The sequence below is a fragment of the Stegastes partitus genome, unplaced genomic scaffold (genome assembly GCF_000690725.1).
Source record: "Stegastes partitus isolate 25-593 unplaced genomic scaffold, Stegastes_partitus-1.0.2 Scaffold888, whole genome shotgun sequence".
NCBI lineage: Eukaryota > Metazoa > Chordata > Actinopteri > Pomacentridae > Stegastes > Stegastes partitus.
In genome coordinates this window covers 421,991-447,112 of record NW_007578619.1, presented here as the reverse complement: position 1 = coordinate 447,112, position 25,122 = coordinate 421,991, and the positions used below count along the sequence as shown (strand labels likewise).

Here is a 25,122-nt window from a genome sequence, read left to right as displayed (position 1 = left end):
GCAAAACTGTGGTAAAGCCTGCGAATAAATATTCAACATCTGTTGATTCCTTCAGAAACATCTTTAAACGATTTCTAATCTTGTTTTGAAGACGTCTCCATTAGTGCTGTCATTGTATCCCATTGAAAGTCTTCATTATGTCATTTGAATCGAGTATTTAGATGCATTTTTCGCAGTTTTAAATATTTAAATCCAATTGGATGTAAAGCACTGTGAGCTGTACTGTAGTAAAGTTCTATATAAATAAAGTTTATGATGATGGCTGTGTCATAAAAGGGTCATATGCAACGATTATAGGTGCAAATAGCAGTCTGAGCTATATATTTAGGTCCAACATCCCCACTAGCTCGAGGAGACATTGTACATTAAGTTAATTTCGCCGGTGTAATTCATGGTGTACAGTGTGTGGTCACAGGAAAACCTCTCCCCACACAGGAAGCAATAAATTGAAATACAGCAATAAGTTGTCAGGACAGAGAGAGCTGGATGCAGTAGTTATGACAGGGCATGGTAAAACAAATTTTCTTTTTTATGTCTGCTTTCACTACAAAATGTTAAAATCCAAAAAAATGTAGGATGTAATAATTTTTGATTGATTGCAACTAACATTAATTCACTCATTTGCTGTGGTTGTTTCAGGCTGATGGCTCAAGGTTGTACAATTTAACAGAATTTAACATCTTCAATTTCCCTATTTTCGAATGTTTATAGACCAGTTTAAAGGGGAACAGTGCTGATCTTCAGCTGAAATGTTATTCCACTATCCCCCCAAAAAGGCTTTATTTCACTCGCTGTAATGTCACAGTGGCACTTATCTGCAGAGGATGAATGGATTCAGGATAAAAAGATGAAAAATGAGTCTGACAGTGTTCAGGCTGGGTTTCTATGTTTCATGAGGGTAATATTGCTGGAGCGAAATAAGCTTGTTTGAATGCAAATGTTGAAAGTGCCTAAAAGGACCTCTATAGTGGTTTCTGGCTGCATGCATACGATGGGCGTGTTGCCTCACTGGTTCCATAGGGTCTTTTACTTGACTTTTTAAAAGCCAGATCCTACTGGAACAGAATCCAAGAGCTCCCAGTTTGCCTCCAGCACTTATCTGTGAGTGTGCCATCATCACATAGCAATGGAAATAATTAGCCTACCAGCTTCGAAAAGTCTTGTTCAGACGGCCAATTGCACAGATTGCTTTTCCTCTCTCCAAACTTGACACAGCACTCGAGCAAATGGTTATTCATGTTCCTTCTGATGAGGCTGCCACGTAGCACATACAGCGCGTGGACGTAAATCACACACCCTCACAACATTCAGGGTCCTTTGTGCGTTTGTTTTGAAGTCCATATCAATAAGAAAGGAAAGGAGGAAATACTGTAAATGTTAATGTGTGAGATGCACATCAAAGGGCTGTAGTATGAAGCACAACGGTGAACCCATCTCAGGAAAAAAAATAAAAGATATGAGATGGTCACACAACTGACAGCAGCAGCTCTCTTCACAGGTTCTGCACTTTTTATAGCCCAGATAATACAACAGGGAACACGAGACAGATAGAAGGAGAAGAGAAGAGGAAGCAGGGATCATGGCTATCTTGATTTTTTTTTTTTTCCCTCCCGTGGATCCTGTGGGCTGCGCCCTGCAAAATGTGGCCTCACACTGGCACACACTCATGCACACACACCACACATTTTTGACAACATAAGCTGGGCTCACTCTCTGTCTATATCAAAGGCCCCACCATGCAGGGATTGACTTTTGTTCTTGGCAGCATGAAAAAAGGGAAAACTTTATGATGTCTATTTCCCTCTGGTTTTATTTGACTCCGGTTTTGTTGTGAGGAAAGTGTGCTGGTTGTGCGTGTCATCTGTTTGCAGCGCTGGGACTCGCTACTGTATGTTGGTGAGACATTTGTTTGGTTTATTTGCGAGATTGACAGATGGTTGGTGTATGTTGGCTGTTTCTTCAGCTCATTTAATTGAAAAGTCATTTTCTCCTGCCAAATGTCTGCAGGAAGAACAAATGAAAGAGGAGGGGAAAGAGGAAAAAACATGTCTGCTTGGTGTTGTTGTTGTAGTGCTCTTGACTGATTTTAATATCTTATGTGGCATCTAGAGGGCTTATTGGTTGCTTCGCAGAGATAAGGGGGAAAGACCTGGGTCAGTCATGTTGCTATGCTACTGCGAAAATAATGAAAACAGCACACATAGAGACTTCTGAATCCACGCTGCATGGAACATCTTAGGTTAGCGACAACGCAGAGTACTTGTAACAAAATACTGACCTCTGGTGGAGAACTGCAATAAAGGAGTCCAGTACACAGCAATACTTTACAGTAATGGTACATAAGATCCATTAAGGAAAACATTAGTGTGACATAAATCAAGTGCAAATGGCACTTTGCCTAAATTCTCATGTTTACTCACAGTCCACAGCATGAGAGCAAATCTATAAACAAATAAATATTTAATTACACTATCTTAAAAGACATTTAGTCAGAAACACAAGCAATAATAAGGTGATTTCCTTCACAACATTTGCGTTCAACAGACGTTTGATCCAAAAATATACAGTCTAATCACTACACTGCAAAAGAATTAAAAGAAAATGTCACCTTAAAAATATATAAAGACAGGCTTTGGGACTGTAACAGCACACTACCCATGTTGTAGGTAGTACAAGAAAGAGCAAGCAAACGTGAGAGTTAGCTATTTAAGCCTTTGCTTGTCACCAAATCTCACTCATTGAACAACTGCTTTTGGCAAATCTGAACAAACTCAGTTTTTAAAATAAAATGAAAGAAAACGGAACAAGCCAGTACTACAACCGATTAGATGTATCATGACAATATTTGTTACCAGTGAAAAAATACAAAACTAAATGTCTGTTAAACTTTTAAGATGCTGTTTTTAAGCTTAACTGCTGCCATCCGAGATTTTGCTTTCAGACGTTTTCATTTGTAGACCTCGAGTCTGGGGGACATCAGGCTTTGCAAGTCAATTCCAAAGAAGTCTGCGTGCATCACTTTCTTTTCTGCAACTAAATTCGACAAGTTAATGTTCTAATGGGCCCAAATATACAGCTTTGGATATCATGTCCACCCTGCTGTGACCAACCCTGATTCCTTTCCCTGAACATTTTGGGCTGAGCTACTTTCTCAAAACTAACATAGGAGAGAAACTTCATACAGGACATTGGATGGAGGGAGAATATGTTGTTGCACATTAAAAACAGCCCATCATAGGCAGTAAAATTACTTCTGATAGTGAGCAAAGTACTTTCTGGTGTTTCAGGATATTCTTCATATTTCTGGTTCACAATGAAAACTGCTGAGAGTTCAAAAGCCTCCGTTTGTCTTCAGTCAGCAGAAGTGTGCGACATCATAAATCAACTATTCTTGTTCTGCTTTTTCTTGTTTCACTTGTCCCTTGCCATCTATTACATTTCTTTTAACGTACAGTACATAATCTAGTTACATCACCGGTGATGTTTCTTGTTTTGGGTATTTCAAAATCACACGTCACCCGGGCGACCCAGCTCAGTGTTAATAAAGCTCCGGCTTACATCCAGGTAACGCTGCGCCCCCACAGGTATCTACTACATAACATATTGACATATCTCAGAATACAGCTACTAATGTAGCTCAGGCATGTCTAAAAGGGTATATTAATGTTTAAATTTCACCATGTTTTTTTTCGGTGTCACTGAGTGTAATTCTGGATTTTGCAGAACACACCTACTCATGTCCTGGTTGCCCACAGCCGACTATGTGTCAGAGTCTTTCTTTTGACTTTATTAAATACTTGCAGCATCACACACACTGCTTCTTTACACACACATGGCACAGCAGCTGTAACTTCATTAACACACAGGGTCTGACAATAAATAATGTTCCTCTGCACACCACACAGGTCAACTGTTCCACACAGATTCCAGGTTTATACGGTGGAATTATTTGTACTAAAGCTTCTCTGGATGAACCCTGAGCTCCATCAGAGCTAAAAAAGACATTTTTATTAAGATAAGCCTGTCATTACGCACTCCTCCCCCCCTGATGTCTGACTGACGATTACACCCTCGCATCCTGTTTTTTATTCCTCATTTGCAGTTTTTTTTATGTGACCTTTGGAACTGCAGTAATGACTCTCTCCCCATTCATTTAAACATAGACCTGGTCTTGTTAGCCCAAAATAACTGCCTGGGGGGGCGTTACCAAGATGGCAGCTAAGTGGCGAGGCTTGCCTTTCAGGACTTTGATAGAACTCCTTCAGGCTTTTATAGAGACATTTCTAACTAACATCAGCATTTTAGAAGCAGCAGGATGTGGGGAAAGATGGAGTGGGCTGCGACTAACATTAATCATCTGTCGGTAGATGATGTACTTTCCAAGATCAGTTACCTTGTTGTATTGTGATTTTCTGTTTAGTAATGATCAGTAACATGTTGGTCGGCGCAAAGGTTTACAAGAATCCATAATCAGCCTTTTCAGGCTTTCTGTTTCTATTACAGTGTAGGATCCAGCAGCTTCGAATCCAAAAGTAACTTCTACGAGCTCAGACTATATGGTGAATTTTACATTTAAGATGCTGATGTTAGAGAGGAGAAGACTGCTACCCAACAAGGACATCAACAGGGCAGACAAAAAAGTATCCTTATGGTTCTCTCCAAGTTTAACCAATCAACATTTGTCTTCTCTGAGTTAAACAGTATTGAGACATCAGCGTTTCAGGGCGACTCAGAAGTACTTTTTTCTACATCAAAAACAGCCTTGGAAAAGGTTCTGTAAAGGCGGTTCTTGCAGTCTTTCGGCCCGTAAGCTCCTGCAGTGGTCTATTGTGTAGCATTAGTCTGATTGTGCTTTTACTACAAACCTTGAGTACAATATTTCTTTCACACTTACCACACTGCAATGAAGAATATTTCTATTCTTTTCAACCTTCTTTCTTCCTTTTGGCTCATAGACCTTGTGACCCCCCCAGACGTGAGGTCTAGTTCGACCCTCTTGGCTATTCCAGCTGAAAGCTTCCCACCATCATTTTAATGCACTCAAACAGTAGGCAGTAACTCTGTTTCATATCCTTTGAGGTAAAAGACACTGGTGTGACACGGCAGAGGTTTTTTTGTGTGTGCTTTTGCTGTTAGCACCAATACCAGTTTACGGTTGAGAGAGTAGGAGAGGTTGGATCAGGAGGATATTGATCCTGAGTCTTCAACATCTGTAGAGTCGTACTCATCAGCGGACTCTGTGAGAGCGGGGTAGGGTCGCGGTTGGTCCAGGTTGACGTAGGTGACGTTAAGGCTGATGTAGTGTTCTCCCTCCAGGCCTGATAAGATGGTGGAGACGGCCGACACCAGTGTAGCAAAACTGGGCCTCAACTCTGGATCGGGGTCCCAGCACTGGAGCATAATGCTATACCTGGAAAAACATACGTGTAGTCTGACTGAGCGAGAATGGAATGGTCATATCAGTCAACTGTATCACTGGTTAGCATGAAAATAATCTATGATAACATCCACATAGCAGGCATCTATTCATGTGAGGCTAATGGATGTTAAAAGCTCTATACCACTCACATGTAGTGCCTGAATATTTCTATTCTGAAGATTCTGTGGCATGTACAGATTAGGTCCTGAAAATCAGCCAGTCATAGGTATACTTAGAGATATGATTATTTGCATTCTGTATAGCAAATATTTATCTGAAGCCAGCAGTTATCTCAGTATAAAGACTAGAGACAGAAACAGCCTGTTCCTGGTAACAAAGTCCACCATCACCTCTAACATGGGACCAGTTGGCTGGCAACCACTGAAGACCTCAAGACATTTAATAGACAGACATATCAGTGTTATCGACCTTCTCTTCAAACTTTCACCAAGACAGCAACTAGCATCTTTCCCACAATGTGTAATTTTTCTTCTCATGTCCTAGGCGTCATGGGTGCCCGGGTGACACTTTTCCATGAGCCCAAGCCAACGTTGGATGTGTGACAAGGCCGTATGAATGGTTGATTTATTTTCCATCATCCTTTAAGTTGGTGAGCAAAAGCTTACTGTCCAAGAGATTTATCATTAAAACAGCAAAAGTGAAGCGTGTGTTTCAAAGAATCACTGTACACATTAACTCCAAAATGGCATTGCTTAACCATCTTGGAATACAGAGTAGTGGACAATTTACACATTTGCTGCTACTGAGTGACCACCTGGACATCTTGTGATTGCTATTTGGACTTGGTGCCAGATTCTTTTCTCTTTCATCTTGTAACTGTAAATCCTTACTACTCTTTCCAAAGTATTATTATTAGACATACTAAAACAATCCTTAATTATGCCAAGTTATACAACTGATACATGTTCACTAAACAATACCATCACTTACCAAAACTTCTTATTTGAATCGACAATGGTGGTTATATAATGCTATGATTTCTGCTACTTACAAAGGGTCAGGGCAGTACTGTGGCTGGGGAAGCCTCCTGCCCTTCATTAAGTAATGTGTTATGTCATATGGGTCCACTTCTGGGTACGGGCTGGCTCCTCTGGTCAGCATCTCCCACATCAGAACTCCAAAGGACCACTGTATGAGGAGAGAAAAAGTTTGACCAAAAGCACCAGTAAGCTTCAAACTATTTCTCAAATTAAGCAAGGAAATTATACTTGTGGATATCTCTTTGAATTCAAACAATGTAGTAGAACCAGAGTATAATACTGTTTAGATCTTGAATGTTGTTACCTGCAGGACTAAGACATTATACATTTAACCACACAACCAAAAACTTCCTAATTCATTGCTGTGTCAATTGTTATGCTGTTCTAAATATTCATATGCGCACCACATCTGACTTGGAGGTGAACTTCTGTGTTTGCAGACTCTCGATGGCCATCCACTTGACAGGCAGTTTGGCCTTCCTGTGGTCTTGAACACTGTAATACTCTTTATCGAAAACATCTCTGGCCATGCCGAAGTCTGCCACCTTCACCGTGTACGACTCGTCCAGCCTACAGGCAGAAAAAGTAAGACGAGGTCAACCACATTAGTGCAGTGAAACATCTATCTAAACTTAATCAAAAATCATGCAAAATTGCAGCGAATAAGTTGTTGATTTCAAATGATATTTTAGTCCTCACATGCAATTGCGTGCAGCGAGATCTCGGTGCACAAACTTCTTCTGAGCCAAATATTCCATCCCCTTGGCAACCTGCAGCCCGAAGCCAATCAGGTCCTTTACAGTGGGGTTCTAAACAAATCCCACAGACACATGGCAGAAACACTGCATTAAAACAAATTTAAATATTCAACAGTTAACAGATTGTAGGTAACAGATGGTTTTAAATAAATCAGGTGATGAATTTCCACTGTTTTCCACTCTGTGCAAGATACACTGTGCTCATTATTTAATTTCATCTTTGTATATAGAGTTCTTTTTTTGTTTGTTTTTATATATATATATATTTCTTTCATATTGTACATAGTGTGTTACAAAGTTGCTTTACAAAGATTTTATATTTTTGTTTTTTGCACTGAAAGGACTGCACCATACTTTTCGTTGTACGTTACAATGACAATAAAACAAATCTGAATCGGAATCTGTTTTAACGCGGCTGTCACACCCTCTTCTCGCAGCGTATGAAGTGCCTCAGGTCCCCGTGTTTCATGTACGGCAGCACCACTAGAGGGAGCCCCTCCTGTGGCAGTAGGATGCCCAGCAGAGACAACACGTTGCTGTGGTGGAAACCCTTCATTATGATGCCTTCCTTCAGAAACTGCTCCACCTCCTCGACATCTGTTATTCCTGATGACACACACACGTAAAGATTATTTAAAATGGGCAGTGAAATTGCAATTTTGAGGAGCTACACTGATACTCTGGCAATCTGTTCCACAGCAGAGACCTTCTGATGGCTCCCTACGATCAACGCTCAAGAAGCAGACATTACTCAACTATTCAAAGACTTGACGGCACAGTGGATTTCTCTGTTGTTGGGGTCTGTGAAGTAGCCATGATAGACAGTTCCAAAATGGCCTGTAGGGGAAAAAAAAAACAGACAAGCAAAAGAATTGTTACTGATCTCCCAAAATACAATATAGCTTAGGCTCCATAGCACATTTTTATTCATTAAGATGCAGACAAAGGCGTTTTCCTACCCTTCCCTATGATCCGATGGTGCTGCACAACAAGCATCTCAGCAGGAATAAGGACATCCTTCACCTCCTCCAGCAGCTCTGGCCTAAAACTGGAGATGGAGATCTTCTCTGCAGGCATGAGGGGAGTGAGGGTTGGATCTATGCTGCCTGCAGCATAGGCCATGCTGGGGAACACCACCGGCCCCACCAAAGGGGTGGGAGGACTCAGGGATACTACTGGTGAAAGTCCAGATAGAGAGAGAGACAGAGGGGGTCATTAAGGAGGGTTACGAAGGTGTTAGTGCCACAAGGAAATTATCATTAAACAACATTAAGGAGGAGAGTATTAAATGTGTGCTTAAATAGACAGTCACCTCTTCTGTAGTCTCCAATAGGCGACAGCTCCACATTGTTTGTACCAGAGCGGTTTGCACTGTGGGTCAAACGCGTCTCTACCATGGAAGCTGCAAAAACAATTTCACAACGCTTTTTTAATCATCAACCCCAAAAGAAGAACTGTACATCTTACACAGAACTTGAGCTGTTCTAGTTGAAAGACTTGCACAGTTCATCCAAAATTCCCTCCCACATCCGGCAGCAGTTGCATAAACAGGTCTGATCAAGGTCCACGCAACAGAGAGGCGCTCACCCTTCTTCTTCTTCCTCAAGTGTTTCATGACAACAAAGGCCAGCACCGCCCCGGCAACCAGAGCCGCCAGGATACCCAGAACAATTCCCACCATGTAGTGGTTGCTGACTCTCACCACTGTGCCAACGTTGTGGACCTGCCCGTTGATGGAGATCTGGAGAACAGAGTCCACCACATAATGAATCTTTTATCTTTGCAGAGCTATCATTTCAGATCGTTTTTTTTTTTTCTTAAGTTCTGGGAAAGCATACATTCATAAGTTTCAAACTGTTCACACCCGACTGGCTGCATTGTCTGTCACATATGATTAGCTTTAAAGCTTTGAATCCCGAGTCATGAGCTTAACTGTACTGTACAAACTGAAGGAGTAGTTTAAATGTTTATTTGTGTTAAATGACTCAAATCTTCTAATTACAGTCACAGCTGCTTTCCTCAATCTTGCATTGGTGAATGGTTTGCTACAAATGAGGTTAAAAGGTAAGTAGTTTTGACAAACACTTTCAGAGGAATTTCAGCTTTATGTTATGAAACTAAATATGAAGATACGTCCAGTAGTTGTTTACCTTTGCTTAGCGCAAACACTGGAGATCATAGACTGTGTATAAAAGATGGACGTAGCCACCATGACATCATTCATTCGTTTGTGGACTACTGTTCTGAAGCCTCAAGTTTGGAATTTGGACAATATCATCTTTGTTTTTTGAAAATCAGAAACCAGTCGTGACGAGTGACGGGTGGATCTACCTTGTTGCTACCACGTTGACCTGTGTAGTGTCCACAAGTTCTCAATCAGACCCACCTGAGTGCATACCCAACTTTATCATCCATTTTACTCTAAAAGTATGATAATTTACAAAATGAACATCACACTGTGTTAAAGGAAGCTTGAAAATAGTGATTGAGACCATAAGCTCCTTAGTAAATGTTTGCTTTTGCATTGGTTTCACTTTCAGACTAGGAGGTTATGTTGATCTTATATATATACATATACAGTATATATTGCTGGAAACAGGGGAAGACAGTTTGCCTTGAATCCACTCAATAGCACCAATAAAGTTTACTAATTAACACAGATTCTGTGCCACACGGACAATGGCATATTGTTCTTTGACTGGTTTTTTAGCTTCCTTAAGGCTTGTCCCCAGGTCCTAATCCAGGTAAACTTCAGAGATGATTTCCTAATTATCATGCAAAAGTAAAAGTTATGGTGTTTTTCTTATTTTGCTCAAGGCAAGAATTCATGTAAGCATATTTCCCAAGTACTACAAACTTGGAAGGCTTGCATGAATTATCTAGCTAATTAAGCAGACATGCTAAAGGTCCAGATTGTCCTGTTTTTATGTATAGAAAAAGAAAATGTAGCATTTATTTTAGAATATGTTCCATTACAGTGGTGCAATGGGTATCACTGCTGGCCCACAGCTCCGAGTTGGAACCGGTTGATCAGCTGGAGCCTTTCTGAGTAGAGTTTGCATTTTCCAGATGCTCTGGCTTCCTACCCATGACATGCATCGTAGGTTAGCTGGTGAAACTAAGCGTGCATGGTTGTCTCTTACTTATTGTCTCTTTGTGTTAACCCCTGAAGGCCTGGTGACTGGCATCTCACTCAGTGTCAGCTGGAATAGGTTCAAGCCCCCTTTGACCCACTACAGGATAAAGCCAGTATCAATCTGGCAAAATGTCTTGACAAATTTATGTCAAAATATAGGACAGTATTCACGTCTCTGTCATCTCTTGTGGCTAAATGACAAGTTTGCTCCAAAAAGCACAGGAATCACTTCCCAGACATGCGGCCCATGCAACATGACCCGGGGCCCGCGTTGCATGTTGAATAACGCTAAATTATCATGTTAACATTCAGCCTAACCAACCTTCACTGGCAGTCCGTCGCTGGGAATGGTCATGTTTTTGGGGATCCTGCAGGTTATCTCGTTATCCAGGACTTTAGCATCACAATCAACGCCTGCCACCTTCATAACAATGGTCATACAGGAGCTCACCAGGTTCAGCTTTTGATGCTGTGAACAGAGGGATCAAATCAATTTATGAGACAATCTGTAATGAACCCACGTTGATTTTTTTGAAGTAATTCAAATGCAAAGAACCTCACAACTTACATGTAGTGACACTTCATCAAAGCCGGGGTACAAACTTAGCACGTGTCCCTCTGTTTCAAACGGTATGGGCTCACCGTAGGGGTGATAGGAGAACTCTTTGTTCCAAAGACCCAGTGATCCGTCCATGTCAAACGAAAGCTCTCCTTCCTCCGTCTCATCCCTGTGAAACACAGGAGTGACACATTCCATCCTTGTGGGCAAGGACTTGCCTATGCACTCCTGGAAGAAAACAGCGTAGTAACACTTTAATGACTGTTCCATACAGGAACAACATGAACTTGTCACCCTGAAGGGAAATCAAGTAATCCTCCAAATGTGTAAAAAAAAAAATGATGACGAACACTGTACCCTTGTGACTGGTTTCAGGTGGCTCTCATTGGGTTTAAAGCGGATGATGGTGCGATAAACAGAATCCAAGTTCTCTCCTTCAATCACGATCTTTGAACCCCTACAGTTCAAACACAAAGAGACGCATTACAGCACACGCTAAACTTAACAAAAAAGTGCACTTTAAATAATATTTTCTCATTTTATTTACTTTATCTTGATAAAATAAATTGATTTTCAGGATACAGTAACACACATAACAGCTGTTTGTGCTGAGGTCTTCACTGCCTACCTGTCAAAGCTACAGTCAGGAAGAACAGCTGTAATCTTGGGGTTTTCTTTGTAGTAAAACACCTTTGTAGTGAGGACAGGAGACTTGTCGATGAAAACACTCAGAGGAACATCCCTCACCTCTGAGATGGGCTGGGACAGACAGATGATAGAAGACACGTTGCCTTTGGGTTTTGTGACTCTGCAGAGAGACGGAGGTAAATTACAAACCAGACAAACTGCAGCAAATCAAAAGGCTTTATTCCTAAAAATGTATTTTACATGATCATGGGATTTACAGGAGAAAATAGTTTAGTGGTGAGTCAGTCTTCTACTCCTTAGCAAGACGTTTGTGAAACCGCACTTATTCTAAAAACAAGTTGGAACAGGTTTGCTTAACAGGTCTTGGCAATAAAAACATCGTGAGCAGCTTCTCATCTTCCAAATATCTCTAGAAAGTAGGGCAGCTACGTAGAGCTGTATGCAAACAACTGAGGTAAAGTGTGATGTAAAGTGATAAAGAAATGTATTTCCAGACCTCTTTATAGGGCAGGGCACATCATTAAGAGTGACTTTCCTGGTCTTTCCAGCATTCAAGTGAGGCCCAGTCACTGTGATGAGCGTCCCCCCGGCTCGAGGCCCGTAGTTGGGCTGGATTTCTGTGATGTTGGGAATCTGGAGCGGACAGTTTCTCATTATTTTAGTAAAGCAAACACATTTGGAAAAACATTTTCTAAGTGGCTAAAATAAAATATTTTCAGGTTGTGATGAGGTAACGAGCACCAAAAATAGCTAAATATTACCACGAATGTGAACCCTGGCATTTCGGCCTTCCCGTCAATAGAGTAGCGCCCCTCCACCTTGCCCTCGTGGACTTCCACTGTAATGTTGACTGGTTTGGACAGCTCAGTGGCCCCAGAGCGAATCTTACACACGAGGCTATAGTGCAGCACAAGAAAATACTTGTGTCAGCATGTCTGCAGCAAATACAGTTCCTGCTACACCAGTGACAATTTAATTTCATGGTGGATTAAGACTGTTGGACAGCAGCGGGAGACAAAAATTTCCATTTATTTCAGGGGGGGTTACCTTTGCTGCTGCTGCTGCTTTCAAGTTGAATCAATCCACTGCTTGTAACTGACTTTATGGAATTAGTTTTTTCAAATGTTAGAATGCTAACAAACAAACTGTGATGGTCAAGTTGGTCAAACATCATCACGTTAGCATTTTTATGGTCATGTATGGGAATGTCAACATGCATACATGAGCGTTAGCTTCTAGCTCAAAGCGTTGCACACACAACAAATTGTGGTGTTTATAAATCCTATAAAGTTTAGAGTCAGTATTTTGCACTGATGTTTGAGGAAGAGTTCCACTATCAGTAACATCAATGAGTGAGATCACAGTGCAGCAAATGTGTTCTCTCATTTTCTCAGAAGGATTCTTTGGAAAGATATTTCAAGAGTTTAATTTCCTTCTTACAGCACTAGAAAAACTTTGGGTTGGATTTTCCACAAAATGCTTATAGTGTGAGCAGATTGTGCTTCAGATGGAGTCCTAAAAGTGACTCACTGCGTGTTGTTGCTTTTGGCTGAAAGCACAGTGCAGGCCGTCTGTCCCAGTCGGATCTGATGGGTCCTGGAGGTGATAGCGGGTCTTATGGGCGACTGGAACTCCCATCCACACACCGTCAGCTCTGTTTGACCATCAGGAGGAGCAGTCCGTGGAAAGAACTGCGTCAATGAAGCAGATATACAGCACCACCTTGAAACTGAACATTTGTATTAGTTGCACAAACAAATCTCCGCGTCCTGGATTGCAGACCGAACCTCACCCCAGTGATCCCGGGCGGGCAGGACTCGTTCCTCCAGCGGCTGTGACACTCGCTCTCCCACGAGCACACTCCGGAGCACCAGCCGCAGCCCATGAACTTTGGCGCCGTCAGGCACATGGCGCAGGTCATGAAATGTTGGCATCCTGGTCCTCTCTGAGGCACCTGAATCATCTGACATTGAGAAATAACAGCTCTTCAAAAGTTAAATCCCACATTGTCACTTGCTTCATCTCATGAATGTGATTCTAGGCAGATGGCATGAGAAATGTTCCTCCTGTCCCTTTACTAATGTTACTCTGACATGGCAAAAAGGCCTACATCTGTTGTAAATGATTTCTTGTAGTTCAAGTTAAGCAGATTATATAGTTGATTACATGCATGCAGGATGTGAAGAATATGAGAGCATCTCAGAGGTGAGGGATGTTCCTCTGAGCATCTATCCATCCATCCATCCATCCGTGATCCTAATTTACCACTTAATAATTGATTTCTTTCATGCAGACGGACAAGTAAACTGATACTGGGCCTCATTCAGCACCAGGCTCTTTAAAAGGTCACCTGGACAGCTCCTAGTGCTGAAGTTAAGTCTGCAAACCACACCAGACTAATAGCAACTTAACTATTTAATTTGAATTAAACATGTCTCATACCTTTAGTTCACACTCCACAGCAATATCATAAAAAAAAATCTACCAATCTCGAGACACTTGACTGTAGCCTATCCTAACCAGAGACATTAGAAGATTATGAACTTGCTGAGTCCAAGGCAGCTTAATTTCCCAGGGTAGCAGTCCCGCCATCCCACCGGAGCACCAAGAGACCCATGTGATTATCCACTATCAGCCTCTAGTGTCCACCCCGACCCAGAATACACAGTCCTATCAAGTCTATCGATTTTTTTTAGCCACTAATTCATTCTCAGGGTCACTGAGGTCACACTGTGTCCCACTGTGATGGCAGGAATACGCCGAGGCAGGTCTCTAGAGCATCACAGGGTCGCAGACAGACAATCTGTCACGTTCTCCAACTCATTTGTAATTGTAATGTAACCTCACCTGCCTGTCTTTAAACAGTGGGAGGAAAGTTCACGACCAGCTAAAAGATTCACATATATAATTTAGATTCACTGTACGGATACGACGGACTGTACCTTGTCTCCAACCACAAAAAGAAGATACTCCGAAGAGCACACTGCAGCGATGGAGGAAACTCTCTGGTTCTCTACCAAGGAGTAATTGGCAAAGATAACCGGGCTGGATCTTGTCAGTACAAGCTGCCGAAATTGCACAACAAATGATTAGTAGCAGACTGTAGGAGGTGAAGTCAAAAAGTATGAATAAGTCTGTTTTTTTTTGCTGTATACCTGAAGCAGACGTCCAGTCGAGGTGCCGATATGGGCGACGGTCTTGTTCTCTATGGTTGTGACCAGCAGAGAGGTGAGCAGCACGTCTGTCATCTGCCTGTTGAAGAGGTCAACTCTGTAGTAGGGCTTGGACACCATGGTGGGATGGTCTCTGCATGTGGCGTTGTTCTCCATGCTCTAGCAGCAAGGCCACAGGCAGCAGAGGACACAGAGAGAGAACAAAGAGGAAGAACGTGAGGCAGCGTCAGTCTAATTTACGCTACTGTTATTACACATTTTAACTGAGGCGATGTTGATGTAAAAGTCATAAACTCAAGATCTGGTTAAAGACGAAACAATCCAAACATCAGGTCCATTTGTTGGCCTTTTTTTTTTAACATGGACATAGTTTGCTCAGTATTCATGGAGTTTAATTGCAGAAAAATGCAAGTAAGAAGACCTTGAGTCACTTTTTTTTCTTTTTTTGCAATTACTATTTCCAGGACGAGCTTAACTTATTAGCCAACACGGAGCAAATCCATCTTCATGACAGCTGAGTAGACAAACTCCATCTGCTGCTGAAGGCCGGGCGATGAAGGTTTAAGGCTACTAAGTGCAGGCTGAGTTTTGACGAATCAGTTAGATTCATGGTTTAAGTGGTTTGGTAGCCGGAAAAGTGAAAATTGAAAAATCTTCATTTATATACAGCAGGGACGCGCATTATATCTCTTTAGCATCCACTTTGCAATGTGTGCAACAGAAAGTGAAGTGAGGCAAAATAATTCAAACACATCATGCTGCAACTTTTTTAGCTGCTTGATTATAAAAAGAAACCTCGCAGCAACGCAGCAAAATGAAGAGAGAAACGGCGAGAAACATTTGGAAGATTTGCTTGCATAAAGAAGCACAATAAAAATATTTCATTTCGGCTACAGAAATGCTGATGTTGACCGAGAACAGGTGCTCTGTCAGCAGTGTCTTGCCCTTGTTGCCACCACATGAGGCACTATGCGTAATTAGTTTGACCATTATCACCACAGAGCTCTGTGAGAAGCGTGCAAACCCAGACTTGTATGACATCTAAAGCGACAAGATTTCTTTGCCTGATACATCATATGAGAGAGTTTCCAAATTTAAAAAAGCTTCTAAAATAGATTTTTGATTGTTGACACAGATGTACCAGATCACGTCAGTCATTCAACGATGATTAATTCATTCCAAAGAGTGTTTTTTCAAACCGCAACATATATCCCAGAAGAACAAAATACCGCAATGTTGTTCCCAGTATTATGCAGCTCTAGTATAAAGGCTTTTTTTACGCTGACAACAATAGAATCCACCCACTCAAACAGTGAGAGCATGTAATCTTGAGTCCCTCCCACTTGTTTCCACATAGTCTAAGTTATGACTGGAGTTCATTTACATGCCCTGCAGAGCTCCATATTCTAGGAAAATGTTTGAACTTCCGGAAATGTGCACGCGTCGTAAGACAAGCCCAGGCACTGGTCACCACAGTGACAACGAGAAACAAAGTCCCAGGCGCACCAGAGGCGTGTCACGATAATATGATTATTTCATAATATAAGAGGCTGTGATGGATGATTATATGCTGCGTTACTGACACAAGGATTGCCCTGTAGCTACAGACACAGCAGGGTGGATCTCTGTTTGAGTAAAGGGAGTGTTCAAGGAAACAGTGGATTGCATCTCTGAAGCCAAGATATAAAACTAAAAATTTATATATTTTCCCAGTGTATTGGCATTTTCCAAATGAAGTGGGCCCTAAATACACATTGGATGTCTTGCATCGTCCACGTCCAGTCTCATGATGTGAGCTTAGAGCTAAAGAAAAGACCACAAACAGCATCGCTATTGACTGAAGTCATTCACTCCCAAATCCCAGAGGAGGACCATAATACCTTGGATGTAAATTGGTTTCCGTAACACTAAACCTCAGTTCCAGCTGACACCCAATTAAAACACTTCGTTGTTTCGAAAGATTAAGGACAGATACTGCACTTAATCAACCTAGTGAAGGAAATGTCTGAAAGATAAAAGGCCAAAATACTAATAACAACATTTAACACTTCAAAAATATTAGGGTCAAGTGTGAACGACAACTTCAGTGAAAATATGTCAGTATGGATTTTAGCCTGTTTAATATCATTTAAAAAAACTTATATTATTTAATCGACTGATCTTCTACATAATTACACACCAAAAATCAGAACAGCACACTATTTGAGAGGTACGCATGATGTTTTTGGCAGCGTAGGTGTTTTGATCTGCTGAGGGATAGAAGAAGCAGGATTTCAGAGTGTTGGACAGTCCCGCTGGCAGGTTACTCAACATTCAGACCAGCAGCCAAAAGCAGCAGAAGATGCCTGAGGAGAAGAGTTCACGAGTCCAAGAGAGGAGAGCGTTCCTCTGAAGGCAAACTAACACCCAAAGTAGCCTGTGTTCCCCCAAAACTTTATGAAAAGACTTTGTCCCAAACTGTTACCAGCTGAAATATAAAAAAAAACAGCTTTAATTATTCACCCTATTCAGCTCCACAGTATTTCCAATCGATTTTCTTACTGACTCAATATCCGGAGTATGGAAACGTACCTGCACATGAGAACACAGCAGCTCAGTCCTGGGAACTTTATTGAGTTCTCAAACTGGGTAGAACTTACTTTGAGCAAATAAGGAATAAAAAAGTCGTACCACAATCCCCGAACCTTCACCCCAAAAGCCAGCAGCGTCTAATTGAACACACAATAACAGAATATTATGGGAAATATGCATGTAATCTGGAAATAAACCAGCATTTTTTCCCATGAGAAACAACAAGAAACCAATGCGATAATATCATATAAAAACATATGCCTAAATGCAGACACATGGCCTGAAAAGGAAAAATAATAAAGCGACGCCAGGCTGGGATGACGCAAAGCTTCTTTTTTTTTTGATTAACTTTTTAAAGGAACCCTTTTCCTGGCTGCCTTGAGAAACACACTCAACAGCTGCAGAAAACAAGTGACAACCCGCCTCACTCCCACCTGGCCTCCATCCAGTTCTCATTCCGCCAGTTCCTTCTGAATAATGATGACTTTTTCCATATTTATTTTTCCATCCAAAAAGCAATTTGTATCCCTTGTTTCGTCTCGGATGCAACAGCGAGCGCACACTGACTGCTAATGCGACTGGTTCGGCTCGCATTCCTCAGACACAAATGGCCTTAATGTTACCCCACAGAAACCCTAAGAGGTGTCCTTTTCATATCTATGTCATGTAGAAGATCTGACACATAATGAAGATGAGAGTTTTGAACTCATCATTTATGGTTAAAGAAGGGAGGAAGAAAAAAAAAAAGGTCAAGTGTTTTAATGAATTAGCTGGTTAAATGCCATTTTGACATAATCATCGCTGACGGGTTCACAAGGCTGGTAAATAAAAAATGTCTGCAGACTTGAAATACCACATTAGGTTTGTGTTAAAATCAACAGGGGACAGGTGTTTAAGAAGAGCATGTGACAACTGGAAATTAACACAGCACAGTGTGTGTGTGTGTAGAATATGCTAACTACAATGTCAGACAGCCATATAATTACCAGACCAGCAGTAGGAGATGTTGTTATCTGCTGATTCATGCTTTAGTGGAGTGTACAACATGAAAACCTGCATTATGTATCGACCACTCGCTGCTGTGCTCTCTAAAAATCAACACTAGCCAGTAAAAAAACCCATTTAGTTTAACTACTAATACGTTTTTAGTTTTTTGCATTTACGCTTCCATGAGTTCAGCTCTTCTCATCGCTTCTAAAACTTCCCCACCCCTTCACCTCTTTTAAGTTATAGCTCGACTTATGGAGGAATACACAATGCATGTATGAAGGATGAGAATGAATGAATTTTTATGTATTAATCGTAAAGCTTGAATAAACTCTCGAGGTCAGTTAAGTTTCATTTATATTTCCAATAACAGTGCGGTCACTTTTATCTTACATAATAAACCGCAGACAGATTTATCTATTGTGGAAAACAGAGTCACAGAATGACTTCGTGCAGCTGGAGATAACACCGTGCTGTGATAAAATCTTCCCACATTTTGTCTGTGATTAATTTCATGAGTCATGTTTGGTTCTGTCTTCTGCACAGTGATGCTGCTGCTGCCAGGAACCTGAGTGAAGCATCACTTTGTTAAGGAGTTTATGTGGTTGCATAAACTTGTGTTTTTAACCTAATATCTAGCTTGTCCAAAAAGGAAACAAAACAAATCCTACGCTATCGTCAAAATGTTTTGGCCAGGAGCCGTACATCCATTGTACTTACGCTGCTTGAAAAACTTAAGGGAACACTTCATTCTTATATCATTTTGTTCTCAGTAATGTACACAGTGTACATCAGTGATTGAGCAGTGGAAAACAAAATTATTAACCCACTGGTGGGGGGCAATTAACAATCCCTTAAGCTCCCTAACAAGACAGATCGATATCCTACAAGTTTAGTTGGATTCATGTTATACCATGAGCAGCATATTTATTACTTATTAAAATATGACTATCCCTTCTTCATGTACAATCAAATGATAATCTGACTCCATCCAGCCACAGTACATCTCTGTAACCTGAGTTTGTTGACTTTCTTTACAGCATTTTCACACTTGCAAAGGGAAAAGATGCCTCACATACTTTAAAGCTCCACACCCACATGCTAAGATTTTTACCATAGTTATCCACATGAATGGATGCTCGACAATGCGCTAGATGTTTGAGTGAGCTCCAAATGTGAAAATGAGTGGTGTGTTGTTGGGAGTGCAACTTATCTAACTTAATGTACCTTTTTATTTACCTGCCTGGCTCCATCTTGAAAAAAAAAATGTCCCTGGGAGTCCATCCATCCATCTATTATCTATACACCGCTTAATCCTCACTAGGGTCGTGGGGGGCTGGAGTCTATCCCAGCCGACTTAGGGTGAAGGCAGGGGACACCCTGGACAGGTCACCAGTCTATCACAGGGCTACACTTAGAGACAGACAACCAAGCACACTCACATTCACACCTACGGACAATTTAGAATCACCAATTAACCTCAACATGTTTTTGGACTGTGTGGGAGGAAGCTGGAGAACCCGGAGAGAACCCACGCTGCACGGGGAGAACATGCAAACTCCATGCAGAAAGATCCCGGTGTCCCCACCGAGACGCGAACCGGCGACCTTCTTGCTGCGAGGCAACAGTGCTACCAACTGCGCCACCTTGCAGCCCTCACTGGGAGTCTTTCTGTTTAATGAAACGTCATATTAACCAGTAGGTGTGTGTTGGTGGACTGATGGCTCACCTCATGTGGACAGCTCTCACAAGGCTGGAAATGGCAGAGGCCTCTGGAGAGCTGCTCGGGTCCAGACTCGCAGCAATCGTCCACCCCGTCCACGATTGCTTTGTTCACATTGTCCATGGGGAAGGCGCACAGGGCCGAGTCGTGCTCCGTGACCCCGTTGTCATCGGTGACAGCGAACACCCCGTAGAGGATGTCGTCCTCCTCCTCCGCCCCCAGCTCCTCTGCCAGCTCCCGGCCCGCCCTGCCAAAGTGGGCGGCCTGGACCACATTGTACACAACATCCTTATAGGGTTCGCTGGCAACGTTCCTCCTCCTGCGTTTCGGCTCAAAGCGACACTCCAGGATCACTTCACGATACCTCTTCATCTCCCATTCATTCCGCGGGAGGCGTCCCAGACGAGTCTGAAACGGGGACGAGTCCAGGTCGGGGCTCTCTCTCTGCACCGAGAGGAAGTAGACAAACTCCTGAGTGAAAAAGCTGTACACGTATTCAATGTGGTACGTCCTCCGCAGGCCGGGGAGGACAGTCAGGCCACGCACATCATTGTAGAAGCCGTCTTCTGTGGCCAGCGGTCGGCGAACTGATATCGACTTCCTGCCGTAACGCTGGGTCACGCTGTCATTGACAGTGGTAGCAACAAAGAAGTAGACAGTCTGACCCTCCTCCACCATGGTGACTTTGGTACCAAGAGGACTCGCTACACAGTCGGGACAGTACGCAGCAGAGTTTGAATCCCTTCTGAACAAACACTTAGAAAGAGAAGGCGGCTCTCCATCTGGGTTCAGCTGGTGGAAATAGCACACACCATACTGAGAACTTCCACAGGAATATAAATACATAAAGAGAGTATCCAACAGCAACACCTGATTGTTTGTGTCCTCTAGAAAGTCTTGATCCTTATCAATGTCGCACAAATCGCATATCTGACACTCTGGGCTTCCCACTGGTCCAGTGTGCAGCTCCCACACCTTCTCCAAGCTCCTGTTCACAGCTTCGATCACATTCTGAGACGCCACGTACACTTCCTGGTAAAAGGAGTTGTTGACTATGTTCTGGATGGGGCCCCGGGCCTGGAAGAAGGGCATGGTGTACACCACGGAGAAGTTGACGGGGCTTGGGGCCAGTGAGGGGCAGTTGGCCAAAGCGAAGGCTAGCAGAGTCTGGAGCCAGACACATGTCCCCCACTGTGTGGTCCAGTGGACCATCTCCACTCCGGGGTGCAGGAGGGGCAACAGCACAGATGACGTGGGGTTACCTCCAGGTCTGATGTCGGGGCAAAAACATCCTTAACACCAGCCACTGACACCTGTAGAAAAGAAACAGACTCTTTAAATAATTCACAAACAATGATCTACGACGCAAATATATCTGAAACTGACATTTGTGGAAAGACGGTTACTCGCTGAGATTTGAACGACAAGATGCCACATGTGTCTCGTATGAAGCTTTAGCCAGGAGAGGGTTAGCTTAGCTTAACACAGAGGAAAGACCTGGCCAGCTTGGCTTTGTACAAAGTGCATAAAATCCACCACCAGCCCCTGAAGCCATGACTTCTTGTCATGATCTTGAAGTTACAAGGCATCAAACATAAAATCCAGGAGATCACTGCTTCAGGTTTAGAAACTTCCAGGCAAAGAACCTTCTGTGAAGCTGCAAATTGTATTTTCTACTGTTTTTGTACAGATTAAACGAACAAAATATACCATGTCAGTCTATGTTTGTGAGCTACAACCAACGTCATACTGAATGGACAGGTACGAGGGTTATTTAAGTTTTTCTCATCCAACTCTGGGCAAGAAACCACATTGGAATATTTCCCAAAATGCCAAACTATTCCTTTAAGTAAAGCTCCTCAGATTAGATTTATTTATTTATTTATTTATTTTTAATGCATCTAACATTCTTCCAAAAGGAAATTATTTAGTTTAAATGACCATGTTTCAACAAAAGCGAACCTTGATCTTGCTATTAGTGTATTAGGGGTTATTGTGGAAGCAGTTCTTGATTAATTTTGAGCTTTTTGAAATCTGCTGGAAAACTTTAAAATCATCAGTATTCTTCTATTGAAATGGTTCTAACTATGTGTGTGCATTATTTGTTACTAAAGTAAGTGAAAATCAATCTGTCACTACTTAATTATGATCTGCACTGAGTCCTAATAGATCTGAGGTGACAAACATCATCATCTTGGTTGCGTCTGACCATAAAAGCATAAATGGTCATTAGATAAAAGCTTCCTCTGACTCACCACGAACACTGAGAGGAAATGTTTAGACAATCAGACAGCGAGCTGTGTTCGTAGCGCTCAGCAGAGTAAGACGTGAATACAAGAATTATTATTGTGACTTCCTGCACGGGTCATTCACATCTGTCAGGTCATGTTTATTCTGGCTAATGCAAAGCTGAAATCTCAAAATGAGTCATGTTTTATGCAAGAGAGCCGGTGGTAACAAGTCAAGTTAATGACCTTTGCTCAACTTAAATCCACCAAATTTTGCAAATCTAAAAGCTCATCCCGATCAATCTCTGCACAACAACCAGCTGAGCGTGTTTCAAACTGCGAGCCTTGTCTTCATCATGAACAGACGTTGTTGGGTGGATCATTAACCAGACACATCCCAGTCGGGCTGTATTCAAGAACCCTGGCCTCTCTACTTTGCATTCCTGTCACAACCACTACGTGCCTTTCAGGGGGAAAGATGTGCACGGACTGATGGTCATGAGACGGCATGTACCTTTTAAATTCCCAGGTGAAGAAGAAGCCGATCGCTTGCTCATGTCTGAGAATGTAATCAGCTCCGACTATTTTTATTTAATAGGAGGAAAACTTCAGTTTGACCAAATATATTTCAAGAAAACAACACTTGGTCTTGCTAGAAGCAGCCGTATGGAAAAAGCTTGACTGTCTTTGAATAAATAATTCATGGAATGTCACTGATGTGCTGTTACAGTTTAACGTCTGGCGCTCCATGTGAAACTGAGGTTAAGCGTTGAGGACATGGGCGTACATAGTAATGGCACTGATTGACTTTCTTCATGTTCATGGTTAATAAAGCAGATGGTTGAAATTGAGTTTCCGTTCATTGTGCTATTTACAGGCCAGCATGAAGGTTTGAGTGTATCCCCTCACTGCAATGGTTCTCTTACAAATATGACCTGTGGACTGACTGTGAGAGGGATTCAATGCACTGCTGACCACTAAATACAACTGCTGCATTAGATCGGTGCCTTGCTCACCAGCACTTTGGCAGCCCTTAATTAGAGCCTGAAACGAGAAGACGACAGAGCTTCTCTCTTTCATTAATCAGTACATCCTGAGGGACTAGCAGAGGTGAGCTGCTGTGCAGACAATCAATAGTCAAAACATATTGTACCCCGGGGACACATTGATTCAATGGCAGGAAATGCATTCCAACCCCGTGCAGAAGCACCAGAACCCTCCTGTATTGACGTCTGCATTTTGAAAGGGATTTATTCTTAGACTTTATTTTTTAAAACAACCAGAAATTAATCTAAATGCAGCACGACTGAAGACGCAAAGCAATCACAGAAGCAGCATCATGTTCGGCCTGTGGTTTTAATCTTTTCAGTAACGTGTTTTGTTTAATCTTATTTTCACATTTGTGCTGTTGTTTTCTTATCCTGACAGCAAGCCTTAACTTCACCGGAGCAGAGCCAGTGCACATTGGCTCCAGTCCATATGGAAGCTGTCATTTGATTCCAGCAGCTGCACAACAAAACCTGAAAGATTAGACGGGGCAACACCTTGCTCTGCAAGTCTATAGGAACCATTATGGTCAGTCTGTGTTATGGATTACACATAAATCTAATTCTAATTGTTAATTGTGTCACTCTCAGATTATAATTTGAATATATGACACTGGGAATTCCCGCTCAAATGATGCAGCGCTCCGGAGAAATCTCAGATCTCAGGAAGTACAAGTTTGTAAAGCTTTGTTCTTAGTGGTCTTCACATTTTGGTATTTTGTCATTATTGTATTTCTTGCAAGTTGCTCCGCCGTTTTGTTTTATAAATTGATGTTACAAGTCTTTTTCCCGTCTTGCTTTGCCACTGAGTGTCTGACAACATGTTCAACACTGTGATCAGCTCAGGTTGTTTTAAATGTGCTGTATGAACAAACTTGATTTGAATTAACACATTGAGGGCTGTAAGTGGTCACACAGCATGTCAGCACAAACTGCTGCACAGCTTCACCACAGCCTGTAAGTTTTAATAAAATGTTGTGTTTTTTTCCTTTTTAATATCCTCTTTTATGATTTTATGGTAAACAGTGACAGCATGTTTGTAATGGCCCTGTCTATTGTGTACCTGCCTCTCACCACAGTCAGCTGGGAGAAGCTCTGACCCTCTAATGGATCAAACGGGTAGAATAGATGGATGGATGACGAGTTCCTTTCTCTTTTCTTTCCTAAATATCTTTGCTGTGATTGTGGATGAAAGCTTACCTGTGCAGGTTTAAGTTAGTAGTCCTCTTCAGGGAAGCTGTCAGCTCTTGCTCCTGGTCTCACTGGAGAAACAGCGCGCAGATGATGGATCTCTGCTCCCGGTGGATTCAAGATTACGCGATTATCTCAACTTCTGACGAAAGTTTAAAGCCTGTCTGTCCTCACCAATGCGCTGGGACATGTAAAATGTTGCTTTCGGATTTAACTTTAACTCCCAGTCTGAGTCGGTGCTGCGCGCCTCAGCTCGCTCCTCCCCTCCACCGCCTCACAGCAGCACACAGCCAATTAACCCACATTGCGTGAGTTTACGCACCTCCAGGATACCATAAACTGATGGTGATCATTTATTTACAGAGCTATTTTTTTATATACACATGGCTGTTTTCCTTCTTATATCTTAGAGGTGACCCTGTTTCTGAGCATCAGGGCTCCTGCTGCTATATTTATCCTGCTCCAAGTGTACAGCTCACCTACTGTTTAGGCAACACAGCAGCATGTCTGAAGCTCCTGGTAAAGCAGGTGTGGTGCCATAAAGAAGAGGATCCTCATGCATCTGCTATGTACCGTAAACTCAAACCAATCCAGTTGTTTTTTTACCTGTTGAAACAGCTTTACAGGAGCAGTTCTCAGTTCTGCAGCTCGTACACTGTGGCTGAAATGTCATTAATGCATT

At 42.2% G+C, this 25,122-nt stretch overlaps 1 protein-coding gene across 2 annotated transcripts; it reads right to left on the bottom strand.

The window, feature by feature from the left end:
• Nucleotides 1-2,205: 2,205 nt before the first annotated feature.
• On the bottom strand, nucleotides 2,206-24,556 carry mst1rb (macrophage stimulating 1 receptor b). 2 transcript variants are annotated; one of them, XM_008293486.1, is made up of 21 exons: nucleotides 24,450-24,556; nucleotides 19,982-21,288; nucleotides 14,677-14,853; nucleotides 14,464-14,586; nucleotides 13,314-13,484; nucleotides 13,052-13,212; nucleotides 12,283-12,418; nucleotides 12,018-12,154; nucleotides 11,502-11,681; nucleotides 11,231-11,330; nucleotides 10,883-11,101; nucleotides 10,637-10,783; nucleotides 8,766-8,919; nucleotides 8,491-8,580; nucleotides 8,138-8,353; nucleotides 7,935-8,015; nucleotides 7,603-7,784; nucleotides 7,120-7,229; nucleotides 6,825-6,990; nucleotides 6,432-6,568; nucleotides 2,206-5,410 (listed from the first exon to the last, which is right to left on the bottom strand). In XM_008293486.1, exons 2-21 carry the CDS (start codon nucleotides 21,185-21,187, stop codon nucleotides 5,179-5,181), a joined length of 4,125 nt encoding a protein of 1,374 aa, XP_008291708.1. In that variant the 5' UTR covers nucleotides 21,188-21,288; nucleotides 24,450-24,556; the 3' UTR covers nucleotides 2,206-5,178. The 2 variants fall into 2 exon arrangements, with proteins under 2 accessions (XP_008291708.1, XP_008291709.1); XM_008293487.1 differs by having other exon boundaries at nucleotides 8,138-8,350.
• Between the last annotated feature and the right edge of the window lie 566 nt (nucleotides 24,557-25,122).

Excerpts from the sequence above, each read along its gene's own strand:
- mst1rb (XM_008293486.1), bottom strand. The coding sequence starts at position 21,187 with ATGGTCCACTGGACCACACAGTGGGGGACATGTGTCTGGCTCCAGACT. Across the intron at positions 13,213-13,313 it reads GCCCGCCCGGGATCACTGGG|TTCTTTCCACGGACTGCTCC; the intron begins GTGAGGTTCGGT and ends TCATTGACGCAG. Across the intron at positions 10,784-10,882 it reads TTGATGAAGTGTCACTACAT|CATCAAAAGCTGAACCTGGT; the intron begins GTAAGTTGTGAG and ends CTCTGTTCACAG.